Source organism: Populus nigra, chromosome 6 (assembly GCF_951802175.1).
Source record: "Populus nigra chromosome 6, ddPopNigr1.1, whole genome shotgun sequence".
NCBI lineage: Eukaryota > Viridiplantae > Streptophyta > Magnoliopsida > Malpighiales > Salicaceae > Populus > Populus nigra.
In genome coordinates this window covers 5832828-5845683 of record NC_084857.1, presented here as the reverse complement: position 1 = coordinate 5845683, position 12856 = coordinate 5832828, and the positions used below count along the sequence as shown (strand labels likewise).

Below are 12856 nucleotides of genomic sequence, written 5' to 3'. Positions count from 1 at the left end.
CAGCAGTCCAGTCCAGTTGAGGTTCTACCCGAAGTTAGAAGACCACACACGGCAGAAAGCTTCACCAGAAGACTACACCCGGCAGAAAGCTTCACCAGAGGATTGCTCACCAGTGGACTGCTGCATATATATATATATATATATAATGTCCTTTCTTACATTTTACCAGAAATTAATGTCCTGATAGCAGGATCGACTTAGCATTTAAAAAAAAAGAAAAAGAAATATCCACATCACAAAACATATATTTTAAAAAAGAAATGTCCTGAGGCTAATTTAGTCGGAAATATCACAATTCAAGAACGGGTAAACTTTAAAAGATTATTCTCACTCGAAGGCATATTACTTTACATAAATTGAAGTTTTAAACTACTACTGCTACTACCAAACATATCTAAAACCTGAAAAATGAAGTTTGGGAAAGAGTTCACAGCGCAAGCGGTGCCTGAATGGCAAGAAGCATACATGGACTACGATTTTCTCAAGACCCTTTTGAAAGAGATACAAAGTTTCCGACTAAGAACTAACCCACCTGCAACCACCCCAGGAGGCCTAAAAAGAAAGCTCACACTATATAGAGCTTTTAGTGGCCTGACACGACGGAATAGTACTAACTACACCCCTATGAGCCCTTCTTCTCCTGATCTTGAACTACATCCTATTTTGGTGAATTCTGTGAACCTCGATGGCTCTCAAAGCTATCGGACTGCATTTGTTATGCCTTCTGTCCAAGGAGGAGAATACGAGCTTGTGTTTTTCAGAAGGCTTGATGACGAGTTCAATAAAGTGGACAAGTTTTACAGGTCTAAAGTGGAGGAGGTATTGAAAGAGGCTGCGATGTTGAATAAGCAAATGGATGCTTTGATTGCTTTCAGGATAAAAGTGGAGAATCCCGCTGGGTGGTCTGATAGAGTGGCAGATATGACTCGTCTTGCTTCAGACGTTGCAACTTTTACTGCTGCATTGGCAGCTTCTTCTCCATCTGGAGCTAGAGAACGCAGTAAGTTCCTCTAGTTAAATCAACCACAGGCCTACATATATTACCATTGCCTTCAAAAGCATTTTTAAAAGTCCAATCATCTTTCTTAAATGTTTTGCTAACTTCGTTAAAATCCTTCTCAATGAGCAGGAAGAGGACTACATTTAATGGATGCGATTGAGGAAGGCCAAAGCTTGCATGCGCACTCAGGTGAATCAGACCATGATAAAGTGGAGAAGGAAAGCGATCATAGTGACCAGAAGGAGGAAGAAGAAGAAGAAGAGAAACCGAAGAGCATGGACAGAACCTTTAGGCCAGCTCCATTAGAGATACTAAACCGTGTGAAGATTAACACACTGGCGACACCTCGCTCGACCATCAAAAGCTTCCTTAAAGTTCCCCAACAAACAGAACTTAAATTTACAAGGGAAAATCTTAGAAAAGTTGAAGACCAACTACCAACTCAAGGGTGCTTTTTTTGAATTTTACCAAAAGCTTCGCCTTCTTAAGAGTTACAGCTTCTTGAATACATTGGCGTTTTCAAAAATTATGAAGAAGTATGATAAGGTATGTAAATCATCCCTCGGGAATTCAGATTCCTCTTATTCTCTACTTGTATTCTAATCCTCAGGAGAGTTTGATATGTTTTTTTTCCCCAATTCGCTTTGCATAATTCTGTCAGATTACCACAAGGGATGCATCACAAGTTTACATGAAAATGGTGGATAACTCCTTCCTTGGAAGCTCTGATGAAGTGAGCATAGTTTCTGCTTCATAATGTTCAACAAGACACTAATACATTCAATTTATATGTTTTTAATCCTATACATTTTTCGCTTGTTGAGGGTTCATTCTGTCGACCAATGCCTTATTTAACTTAAATGTATATTCCATCATAGGTTACCAAGCTTATGGAAAGGGTTGAGGCAACATTCATTAAGCATTTCTCGAACTCAAATCGGAGTAACGGCATGCGCGTCTTAAGGCCAAAAGCGAAGAAAGAAAGACATAGAATAACATTTTACATGGGTACGTAAGATCATACTAGTTAATATTTGTGTTGCAACGTGATTCAAGTATCTAGATGTAAAAAAAAGCTACTTTCTTTAGATTTGAGATCTTTCATGACTGCTATTGATTAGTTGATAATTCTGAGAAATTTTATAGGTTTCTTTTCTGGCTGCACAGTAGCCCTGATAATTGCCCTTATTTTAATCGTAAAAGCCCGCAAAATCATGAAAAAGCCAGGAAGGATCACATACATGCAAACAATGTTTCCTCTTTACAGGTAACACTACTTTTCTTTTAGCATAGGGTCTACAATTACTTTCTACTTCTCGTCGCTCATTTCTTTCAATATGAAAAACCTTATCCCAACCTTTCATGTGGCTATTATCCATTTGTTTGACAGTAGTAGCTGTTTGTTTGAGGACAGCTTACAACATTAACAAAGGGGATTATTGGAAAGCAATAGCATGGGTTTTCTCATTCATTGCAGCAATCTTTGGCACATATTGGGATCTTGTTTTTGACTGGGGGCTTCTTCAGCGCCATTCTAAGAATAGATGGCTGAGAGACAAACTCCTTGTCCCTCACAAATCAGTATATTTTGGAGCCATGGTTAGTAGCAAAAGGAGGAACCAGAAAAAAATAATACCTACAGTTGATAAATCTTAACTTCCCATAAAATGTAAATCACTCCTAAAAGGAACATTCATTTGATTTAAGTCTGCCTTTACCTTTCAACAATGTGGAAGATGACGACGACGATGAATAAGCTTTGCCACAACATTTGACAAAGCTGGAGGCAATAAAGAAATGATAGCCATTGCACATGTTTTTGACAATGTTAAAGGCAAGATTTTTTGAAAAAAAAAAACTAGTGGCAACAGAGGAATCTTTGACAATATATATAATGTAAGAGAACATTAAGTTCTCTTGTCAATGCATGCTATAAGTATTTGGAAATGTAAGAGAACATTAAGTTCTTTGAGTAAAAGTCTTGACCCTTTCGTATCTTTGAAAATGATGCGAGGTTCATATAACTGGTTTGACCATTTGCCAAACAATAAACACACAGCAAATCTATGAGATCAGGTGCAATAACATCTTTCATGGGTAGAACTTGTGCAGATCATTGAAAAACTGCCACTGTAGTGTTTTAGAAGAAGAAGTTTCTGATAGAATTCGATTAGCATAGCTGCTCTTCAACTTTCTTCAGATCCTCTATCTTGATGCTCAGCTCCTATTCTTTTGAATCCTTAATGACACCTTTTATGGTTGGTAGTCGAGATTTAAGAGAATTATTAATCTTCTCGCGTTCAAGGATTTTCAGAGGATCTTCTTTGTAGTCAATGAGGTTGTCCTTCTCTTGGTGAGCATTACCATAATTTGTGGCATTAATTTCATTCACTCCCGGACAATGAGTAGACTCTTCTTGGTCATAATCATTTCTTCTATCCATCTCAATGGTCGATTCCATATGCTCCCTTCCTGCATATTGGAACAAAATTTGAAGTCTGAACTTCTTAATTGGAGGAACCCATTGTAACTGCGATAAGATCAGAGAGATGCATCACCACTCTGTTCATAAGTAGATTTCTCTGGCTGAAAATCGTTACTCATCTCAACTCCGCATCCAACATCCATATCCTCCAATCCTGAAAATAATATTGCATATAATACTGAACTACAGTCCTTCAGCTAAAATCATTCTTGGTCCATTTTTCTGATCTCTCCATGGTTTCTTGCTTCTTATTCAACATATAAAAGGCCATATTGATGCTTTGCAACTCAACTGACAAATCACACCTTTTATGTTCCCATACCTGAAGGTGTGTCTCTGCTTGGGCTACAGCTCTTCAAGGGGTTTGTGGTAACAACACCAGTATCACAACTTTTCTTCGCACAAGAGTCGTGAAAACCAGGGCTCTCCACCTTAATCCGCAAGGCAATAAAGGCATCCATTTGTTTATTCAGCAAAGATGCTTCATCTCATCCAACTTATCCTTGTAAAAAGTGTTAAACTTGTTAAGTTGTTCATCAAGTTTCTTAAAGAACTTAACCTCTAGTTCGCCTCCTTCTTCAGACTCCCTCAGGAACTGAGTCGTGTAAAACTTTCTACAACCATCTTGGGGCAACGCATTAACATCTATCACTTGGTCCTCAATATCTCCTTTACTGGAGAGATCGGTAGATTGTAGGTTTAGTCCACTGAAGGGTCTGTGCAAAGTTAATTTGTGGTGTAAGGATCTCAAAGGTGTTGAGGGTTGCCTGCTTTGCTTGTACAGCAAGATCTCTTCCAGTATTCTTTTTAAGACCATTATAATCCATCTAAGCAGCAGTCCACCTTTTGTTGCTTGAACTGCTTTCCGAACTTCATCTTTCCCTCATCTCTTCCAAATTCACCTTCACTATATATGCCTTTGTTAATTATTATTACTATCTGTATCCAAGAGATTAATACTGCATGTTTAGTTTCAGCAAAACAAAATAATAGACTCTGAAGCAAACACATACACTAATTACTCAAAGGTAGCCAAAATGACTTCATGAAGACTATTTTAGTATAATTGATTATAATTACCTTCGTTTTTCCTTGAATAAACAAGACGACAAAAGCCAGAAGGAATTTTCAGAGACTCGGCAACCCACATTGCCATTGAAGATTTCTTACTTGTGTCCGTCTCTCTCCCCTTCTTCTTGCAGGGGTGGTGTCATCTTATAATGTGCCCTATGAAAGATGCACTCTGCTACCATCCCTCCAGTGAGTTGCGCTAAAAAGAATCAAGAATCCGATGCTCCTAATACCAATGCACTCGTCTAGTTTCGAGCAATCAGACCCTTGATTTTGACATTTGATTTGAAGCCTCTCACTTGATTGGTTGTAACGGAATTACGATGTACTGTTTCGGTGCGATGTAGTCTGATTTCAGCTAGTGGCGTCACACGAGCATTTCGTGGATCGCTTGGGAGGTGAAACGTCTCTTGGGGTTGGAGGGAGAAAGAAGAGAATGCAGTCAGCATTTTATGAAACTGAGAAATATTTGTCAGATTGAAATGTGGCTACTTTGCATGTTTTATGGACAGAATAATATTTTCTCCCTTTAATTTAATGTGTGCTACTGCTAGGTCGGTCAAATCTTGTACACATTTCTTGTGTTGTGTGTGCTAACCTAATCACCTGTTCATTGGTCGGAATGCCGTCGGAGCTAACTAATTAACTTGGGTAACTATGGGAAACTTTCTAATTCCTTTTTCATCAACAACATTCAACTTAATGTATAGGCACAAACATGATGCAATAGTCCAAATAATGAAGGTACAAACTAAACTGAAGACTGCTGTTCCTAAAAGAACAGAAACACAAGCAATGCACATGCATTACCCAGATTGTTCAATTATTTCGCTCACCATTCTTCCCCCTGTCTCCACTGCAACAGTAGAAGTGCGGTAGCTTAACTTGACCACAACTCCTGCAACCAAACAATCAATTGCAGAACATCATTTAAAAGGCACTGGTATATTCTGTACTCATAGGCAAATATTCAAGGAGCTGGAATCAAACACAAATATAATCCTCAATTTTAGAAACAGTAATTATAAGATTTAACAATGGGTTTGAAATTGAATTACGGGTAACATACGAGATTCAAATGCACTTAAAAATATCAGATGGAAAAATGAATTCATTCACTCCCATGTACTCATTAGAAATGAGGAAAATATTTTCCGTTGATCAGGTTAGAAAATGAGAAAAATATATTATGAAAACATATTTTATGTGAAACAAACAACGCTTTACTTGCAGGATGAGCAACTTGTATTGTGAATTCTTTAGTTCAATGTCTCTATAGAGGTTTATCTTTTAGGTTTTCATCATATAAAACTGTCAAATTTTTGCTTCCAATAATGATTTCCATAAATTGCCAACATCATTGACAAATCCTTACTTGCAGCGAATAATCACTGGTGATGGTTTCAATGCCTTTGGCCCATTTCGTATACCTCTCTTATGGGGAGTAACCTGCATGATGAAAAAGAATTAAGAATCATCACTATAATTAAGAGGAAAAAAAAGGAAAAACCAATTCAATGAAACATTAAAAAAGAAAAGAAGATCACACAAGAATAGATTTCACTGTGTAGAACACCATATTCATGCATACAAGAAGCAATTACCATTCACCTGAAAATTAATGAATGTATAAGGAGTCATGCATCAGCAGACCTCATAACTGGGGGGAAAAACACTATGCAACATAAATTATCAAAAAGCTTGGAAAAAAAAGCTCATGAAAGAAACTATAATGGCCAACACTGATTACTGAGAGCAAAACCCCCAATATAAAATGGACAATATCTGGTCAACCTTGTCACGCTCAAAATATGGAACCAAACTGATTATAGCATCAAAATCCCCCAAGAAAAAGCTTACTCCTGTCACACTAAATATGACACCAAACAGTACAGAAATAAAGCAAGATAAACTACCATTATCTCCTCAGTACACCTTAAATTCAAAAAACCACATTTTCTCTGATAGTTTTATGTCTCATTTCAGTCAACAATACCTACTATGTAGCTGTGTACTGATGCTGTAATGCAGAAGGTTGACTTTTAGATGTATTGGGATCATCAAGTTCCAGTGGCTCTTACAAATTGTTGAAAACACGTTGTGGATTCTTCCACAATGTTATGCATTGTGCTATGTGTTGTTTTACTTCTTATATAAGTTATAAATTTGGGCATTAGAACATCAGAAAGAGCATCATAAATAAACTGTACAACATAAAATTCAGTACTGAAACAAAATAATCTAAAACAGCAGCACCGAATCCTGAGAAAGATTTTAATCAGAAAGAGCATCATAAAACTAATGTTTCAAAATCTAATGATAAAAAAGAAATGATTCCTAGACTTTCAAGTCATATGGGCATCAATTATGAAACCCGAAACCCTACTTATAACAAAACTCATTACAAATATTACAAACCCAGATTCTAAAACCAACAAACACAGATAAAAAAGTATAGTCACAAAAATTTATAACGAAAAATAGCGATCAAATGCTTAATATTGAGAAACAGAAATAGAGTGAATAAATTTACCTTCCTTTTAGGAACAGCCATGAGTTCCATGGACCCACCAAACGAAAAACCCGGAAACGTGAACCCGAAATCGCTACTGCTGTTGCTTGTGTCCTGGTTTGCATCGAACTCGGGCAGGGTGAATTGTGGAGAGGCAATCGAGCTTTCTAAGGCTCCATCCAACGGCGGAGCCATGGCTACAACATGGGTCCACTTCCTGATTCCTAACCTACACCCATTGTTTGCTTCAGCAGTACATTTTAGCATTCCCAGTCTTAACGCCATTGTTGCCCTAAAGCACAGGGATGAAAACCTTTCAGCTCTGTTTGTGCACACTCTTTAAAAAGAGAGCGACGTCGACTTATTAAAAGCTTTACGGTGTCGTTTTCATTTTTATTTTTTTTCTTTCCCTTTTGATTTCAGGATATGTATAGCATTACTGTAAATATTATTAAACCCGGTATCGTACAGCAGGTGTATCTGTAATTAGATGGACTTGGTTTAAGGTGAGTTTTATAAAAAATAAAAATAAATAAAGAGTGATAGAAATTAATTAAATAAAGAGTGATAGATGTAATATTACCAGGTTAAAAATTTAATGGATCTGAAATCTTGTTAATCCAATTAAAACCTGTTAATTTTTTAAAAAAAATATTTTCAAATGATATAATTTTAAATTTAATTATTTTTTTAAAAATAAATTAACTTAAATCAACCAAAATCAATTTATGAAATTTATAACTCAAACTTTACACCGGATCAACTTCGAAACAAATTTGATAACGTGGTTACTCGCATATTATATTATAATTCATTAAGATTGTAATAAGAATTAATCATAAATTATGAAATGAGAAAGGAAATATTATACTAGCAACTAAAAAATTTGAGAGTTCGGTTTAATTGTTTATATAAATAGTAAAACTATGTTAATATATTTTTTTAATCATTTGGTTACAAGCTTCGTGTAACATATAAAAGCAATATAAGGTTGTGGGTTTGAGACTTGAGGGCGCCATATTTTTTTTCTCAACTAGAAAAAAAGGAAGTTAATATATTAACTTAAGCATTTTCAAAAGAAACTGGTGCCTTATCTCACTTGGTTAAAGCATGCAGGAAAGCTATATGATCATAGGTTTCAGCCATGTTAGGCCCACTATTTGATTTAAAACAAACACAAATGACTTGTCATTTGTGTTTTTTTTTTAAAGGTAGATAATCTGGGTCTCAACACAGGGCTTTTTTAGCCATTTTGTTTTGTTTCTTTAGGTTTTTCTTTCTTCAAATTAATTTTTAAGAGGGAGTTTTTATATAATTTTATGTTCCATGTTAAAATGATAATAAATCACTAATATCAAATTAATTGTTAAGAGGGAGTTTTTATATAATTTTATGTTCCATGTTAAAATGATAATAAATCACTAATAAACATCAAAATAAGTAAGTGAAGGTGGGTTTGAATGTGCCTATTGGTTTGGTCGATCAATTAGAGACTGGTTGTGTAAGGGGAAGACGCATCACCTCTAGTGTATTATATCTAACGTAAATTGTATTATTATTTAATTGTTTTTTCTAGGTCAAATTTCTATTTTTTGATCTTTTTTCTAAGGTCTAAGGCAAATCTCTCTTTATTAGAGAGTTTCTACCTTATTGAGCTAAAATCCTAACCATTCTAAAGTTCAAATTTTAGCGTCGTATATTTTACATTTTTGTATCTTTAATACATGAGGGTATACTCTACCGTGTAGTTTTGCATCCTCAAATATTAAAGTCTACATTTAAACCCTAATATAAACTGAATGAAATGATTGGTAAAGGATTTTTGATATTTTGATCAAATTCTAATGGATAATTATAAACTGGTTACGATATCTATTTTTTTTGCTTTTTAAAACATGAGAAAGATGAAATTTTTTGTTTTTTTTATAAAAATATGCTTGGAAATTTTTTTAGAATTTGATCGTATACATAAAGAAAAAATATTTTTTTGGAAAGAGGAAATTAATTTAAAAATTTTGAGATTTTTTTATTATTATTTCAGAGAAAAACCGGGTATTTTAATACCATATCTGTATTTCATAGTATAAATATACAACCTGATATTATGCAAAATTGGTAGAAAAACATGTAAGAAAATTGCAATATTTCTGAAAGGATTTTTTTTGAAATGTTTTGGATTTTTTTTGTTTTTTTTTAATTTTTTTTAAAAATTTTATAATATATAATATATATTATATTATATTATATTATTAAATATATGGACGAGGCCAACCCAACTAACTGGACTGTGCCCATTTTGGTTGGGTTGGGCTGATCTCCGCCCAACAGATCTTTTTAGACTTAATCGGACCTAACCCAACCACTTAGGCTAGGCCAGAACTGATTCGGCCCACGTGGAAGGTTAATTAAATTGTAAAACGTGAACTACTGCATTCAACCAGAACCTACAAAATGTGAGAGAGGAAAAGAAGGGTGGAAGGAGGAGAAACTCATCTGGCACATGAGTCTCAGCCGTGATCATGAGGCTTAGCTGGTGACTTAAGAGGTATTGGTGGGGAAAATGGTGGTTTGCGTTGGTTGTGGGAGGAGGAAGAAGAAATTTGTAGAAGTGAGAGAGAAGAAGAACGATGGTTGTTCCAAGCATGTGAGTGGTGGAGTTGCCGTCACTGGTCTGGCATGAGGCGGACGAAGATGTTGGTGGAAGGAATGATGGTCTGAGTCGAGTGTGATAGGAGGAAGAAAAAGCTTGCAGAGGAGAAAGAGAGAGAAGTTCGCGATGGTATTATTGTTCATCGTGATGGGATGGGTTGGAGGAGAAGGTTGGGTCATCATTATTCACGATGGTGCTGAGTTGGTGTGGTTGAGATCATGGTTGAGAGAGAGAATGAAATGAGAGAGACGACATAAAAGAGAAAAGAGAAAAACTAGGGAGGAAGGCTAGTTTTTTACCAATTTTGAACCCAATTTTATTCATCCTCAGGCTATGAAATCCACCATATTTATAGGAGTGGAAAAGGGTAATCTTGTTTTTACTAGAAAAAAACTTCAGCTCTTGATTCAGCTGGAAAGGATCTCAGCTGTGGGTCTTCACCCAATCATATGATTAGAACTTAGAAGGTCTTTTTCCTAGAAAAACCTAGGAGTTGTGGGTCCCTGGTGTTTATGAGGAGACTTGTTTAGCTAATTCCTGATGCATGTTTAACTATTTCCACAGTCCTAAAACCATCCAATTCTGTTTAACCCCACTTCCCAACATATACATAGATGTAGATGCATGCTTTAATGTTTTGCCAGGATGCCTTCAGAAAATACACATTCCGATTCATTGCAAGCTAATTATTCAATAATTTGATCAGTGTATCTAAAACCTTTCTAAAGACACAATTCTCAAAGCATCTGTGATGTTTTGAATAAATAAGTAGGAAAATACAATAAAGCCCTTGAAGGCTTAAGATGTAGGAATAATTAAATGAAGGGTATTGTAGTAATTGTATAAATACATAATATATATAAATAGAAAAAAAAAAAAACAAGAGATCTGAAAATTTAGAGTAAAAAAAACTGACGGGAGAGAGAAGGGAGAAAGAGGAAGAAGAAGAAGAAGAGAAAAGAGGGGAAAATAAGGGAAAAAGGAAAGGAGTTGGAGGAAATAAATAAAAAGGGGTAAGATTATGCTTTAATGTATATAATATGTTTTCTTTAGCTTTAATTTCGGTTTTGATAAATGTTAGGGTTATGAAATTTGTGTTTTGAGTTTAATTGATGAATTAAATTGAATGTTGGGGGTTGATTGTTGTGGTTAATTGATGATTTAGTTGATTATGGAAGATTGTGATAATTTTGAGTTATAGTTTTGTTTGAATGGTGAATGTTGAGTTAAAAATCAGTGGAGAACAGTAGGTTTCTGTGAAAATTCTGGGTTGGAGGTTGAAGATGACGAAAATTCAATTTGGTCCCTCAATTTTGGAAAATTACAGTTTAGTCCCCAAACTTTGGAAAATTTGCAGAATGGTCCCTGGAGCCTATTCCAAGATTCTGAACAGAATAACATATGAATTATGGACAGAATTACTGTATAGATAAGAGAATTTAACACTTTCAATTTGGTCCTCCAATTTGACAAAATTACAATTTGATCCTAAAAATTTGGTAAAATTCCAGAATGGTCCCTGGAGTATAATGAGATGATCTGGACAGAAATGAGGATGAATTATGGACATAATTTCAGTATATTCATGGATTTATGATAAATTTTAGTTTGGTCCTCCAATTTGACAAAAGTTGCAATTTGACCCTTAAAAATATGATAAATTCCAGATTAGTCCCTAGCTGTACTATTATCTTTTTCAGATTGGTTTGATGAATAATTGAGGATTATTTAGTGAATTATTACCAATTTTATTAATTGCTTTATTATGGATTAGATTTCGGGAAAACCGTTAAATGTTAGGTTTTTAGGAAAGATAACTAGTTAGTTCAAAAACATTTAGGGTTATGGAATACACCCTTAGATAAGTGTATTAAATAGGTTATATATATTCTTTTGAGTCATTCTTAAATATGTCTCCTTTATATTCAGATAATCCTGATATTCTACCGGCGGGACGTCAGTAGGATTTTTTTCTTCGATATCAGCTTTGAGTTTTATTGCTTTCAAGTCAGGTGAGTGGATAATTTTCCATATGCATGAGAAATATTATAAATATTTGATTTGCTAATATGAATTGGATCATGCTTCTTGATAATATATATGTTAATTATTATCCTTGTTTTGATAAAGCATGATCAATTATTGAATCTGAATTCTTGATATGAACCAACATATATTTTGAATTGACTTCTGAATTGATAGCTCCTCATTTGATTGATGTCATGAGTTGAGTTTTGAGATATGAATATGTTTGTTAGATTATGATTATGAACCTATGGTATGTCAGTCAGAATACCCATGCTAACAGGGTAGTGTTAGTCTTTGTGCACATCGTATCTGAACCCTAGTTGGTCGGGGGAGTCACCAACCTGTGTGGACTGATCATCCCACAGTACGGAGCCTCATGCTCATTGCATTTTGATTTTCTGACGAGTTTTACCATATGATCTTCTTGTTATGGCCAATTTGAGAACACTTCCATAAGAACCTAAATCCATACTTGTATATATATTGCTCATTGCTGTATTACCTCGTGTGTGTATATTGAACGTTATCTACTCACTGAGTTGTTGAACTCACCATCTCATTATTTATCCTTTTCAGGCTTATAGCTTGATAGCAGGTCATTTTGTTGGACCTTCAGAACCTGCTCTTTTGGTAGTAATTTGTACCTTCCTTTATGTCTAGTTAGTGCTCCAAAACTCTGAACTTATATAAACTCTTGTATTAAGACAATTCAATTATATTATGAAGTTGATTTTGTTATAAATGCTGCGTTGAACTCTGATTGAGTTAGGATAAGTTTGTGTGTAAGTTTGGGTTCACATAGGTATGGAACCTTGGAGGGGAACCTTGCCTATGTGCCGGTCATGGATCCGGGGATCGGGTCGTGACAGCATCAGTGGAAAAAATTGTTGGAGTACTTCACCTGCTCACCAGCCTTGACTGAAATGGGGGACCGCAAAGAAAATATGAGATCTCTGGAAAAAAGACCTGCTCCTTTAATCTCTTAAGCACCATGTCAGGGCTGTGGTTGATCTGATCCAAGAGCCAGGTTTGCAGAAAATTACATTTGAAGAGGAAGTCATAACAAATTTCGCCACAAAATTGTTGAAATTGGATTCATTTTTTTATCTT

At 35.2% G+C, this 12856-nt stretch overlaps 1 protein-coding gene, 1 long non-coding RNA gene and 1 pseudogene across 7 annotated transcripts; 2 read left to right on the top strand and 1 right to left on the bottom strand.

Annotated features, from left to right (window-relative positions):
- Nucleotides 1-252: 252 nt before the first annotated feature.
- Nucleotides 253-2657, top strand: LOC133696619 (phosphate transporter PHO1 homolog 3-like; annotated as a pseudogene).
- A 235-nt stretch (nucleotides 2658-2892) lies between these two features.
- On the bottom strand, nucleotides 2893-7412 carry LOC133696029 (uncharacterized). 6 transcript variants are annotated; one of them, XR_009842595.1, is made up of 6 exons: nucleotides 7090-7412; nucleotides 5932-6005; nucleotides 5393-5454; nucleotides 3808-4965; nucleotides 3559-3639; nucleotides 2893-3472 (listed from the first exon to the last, which is right to left on the bottom strand). XR_009842595.1 is itself a non-coding variant. In XM_062118043.1 (4 exons), the coding sequence occupies exons 1-4, from the start codon at nucleotides 7351-7353 to the stop codon at nucleotides 4802-4804; spliced, it is 564 nt and encodes a 187-aa protein (XP_061974027.1). In that variant the 5' UTR covers nucleotides 7354-7412; the 3' UTR covers nucleotides 2893-4801. The 6 variants fall into 6 exon arrangements, 1 of the variants encoding a protein (XP_061974027.1); XR_009842594.1 differs by having other exon boundaries at nucleotides 3559-4965; XR_009842593.1 differs by having other exon boundaries at nucleotides 2893-3639.
- A 3086-nt stretch (nucleotides 7413-10498) lies between these two features.
- On the top strand, nucleotides 10499-12488 carry LOC133696988 (uncharacterized). The gene is made up of 3 exons (XR_009842787.1): nucleotides 10499-10731; nucleotides 11648-11730; nucleotides 12323-12488. It is a non-coding gene; the product is annotated as an uncharacterized LOC133696988 (long non-coding RNA).
- The last annotated feature ends 368 nt before the right edge of the window (nucleotides 12489-12856 follow it).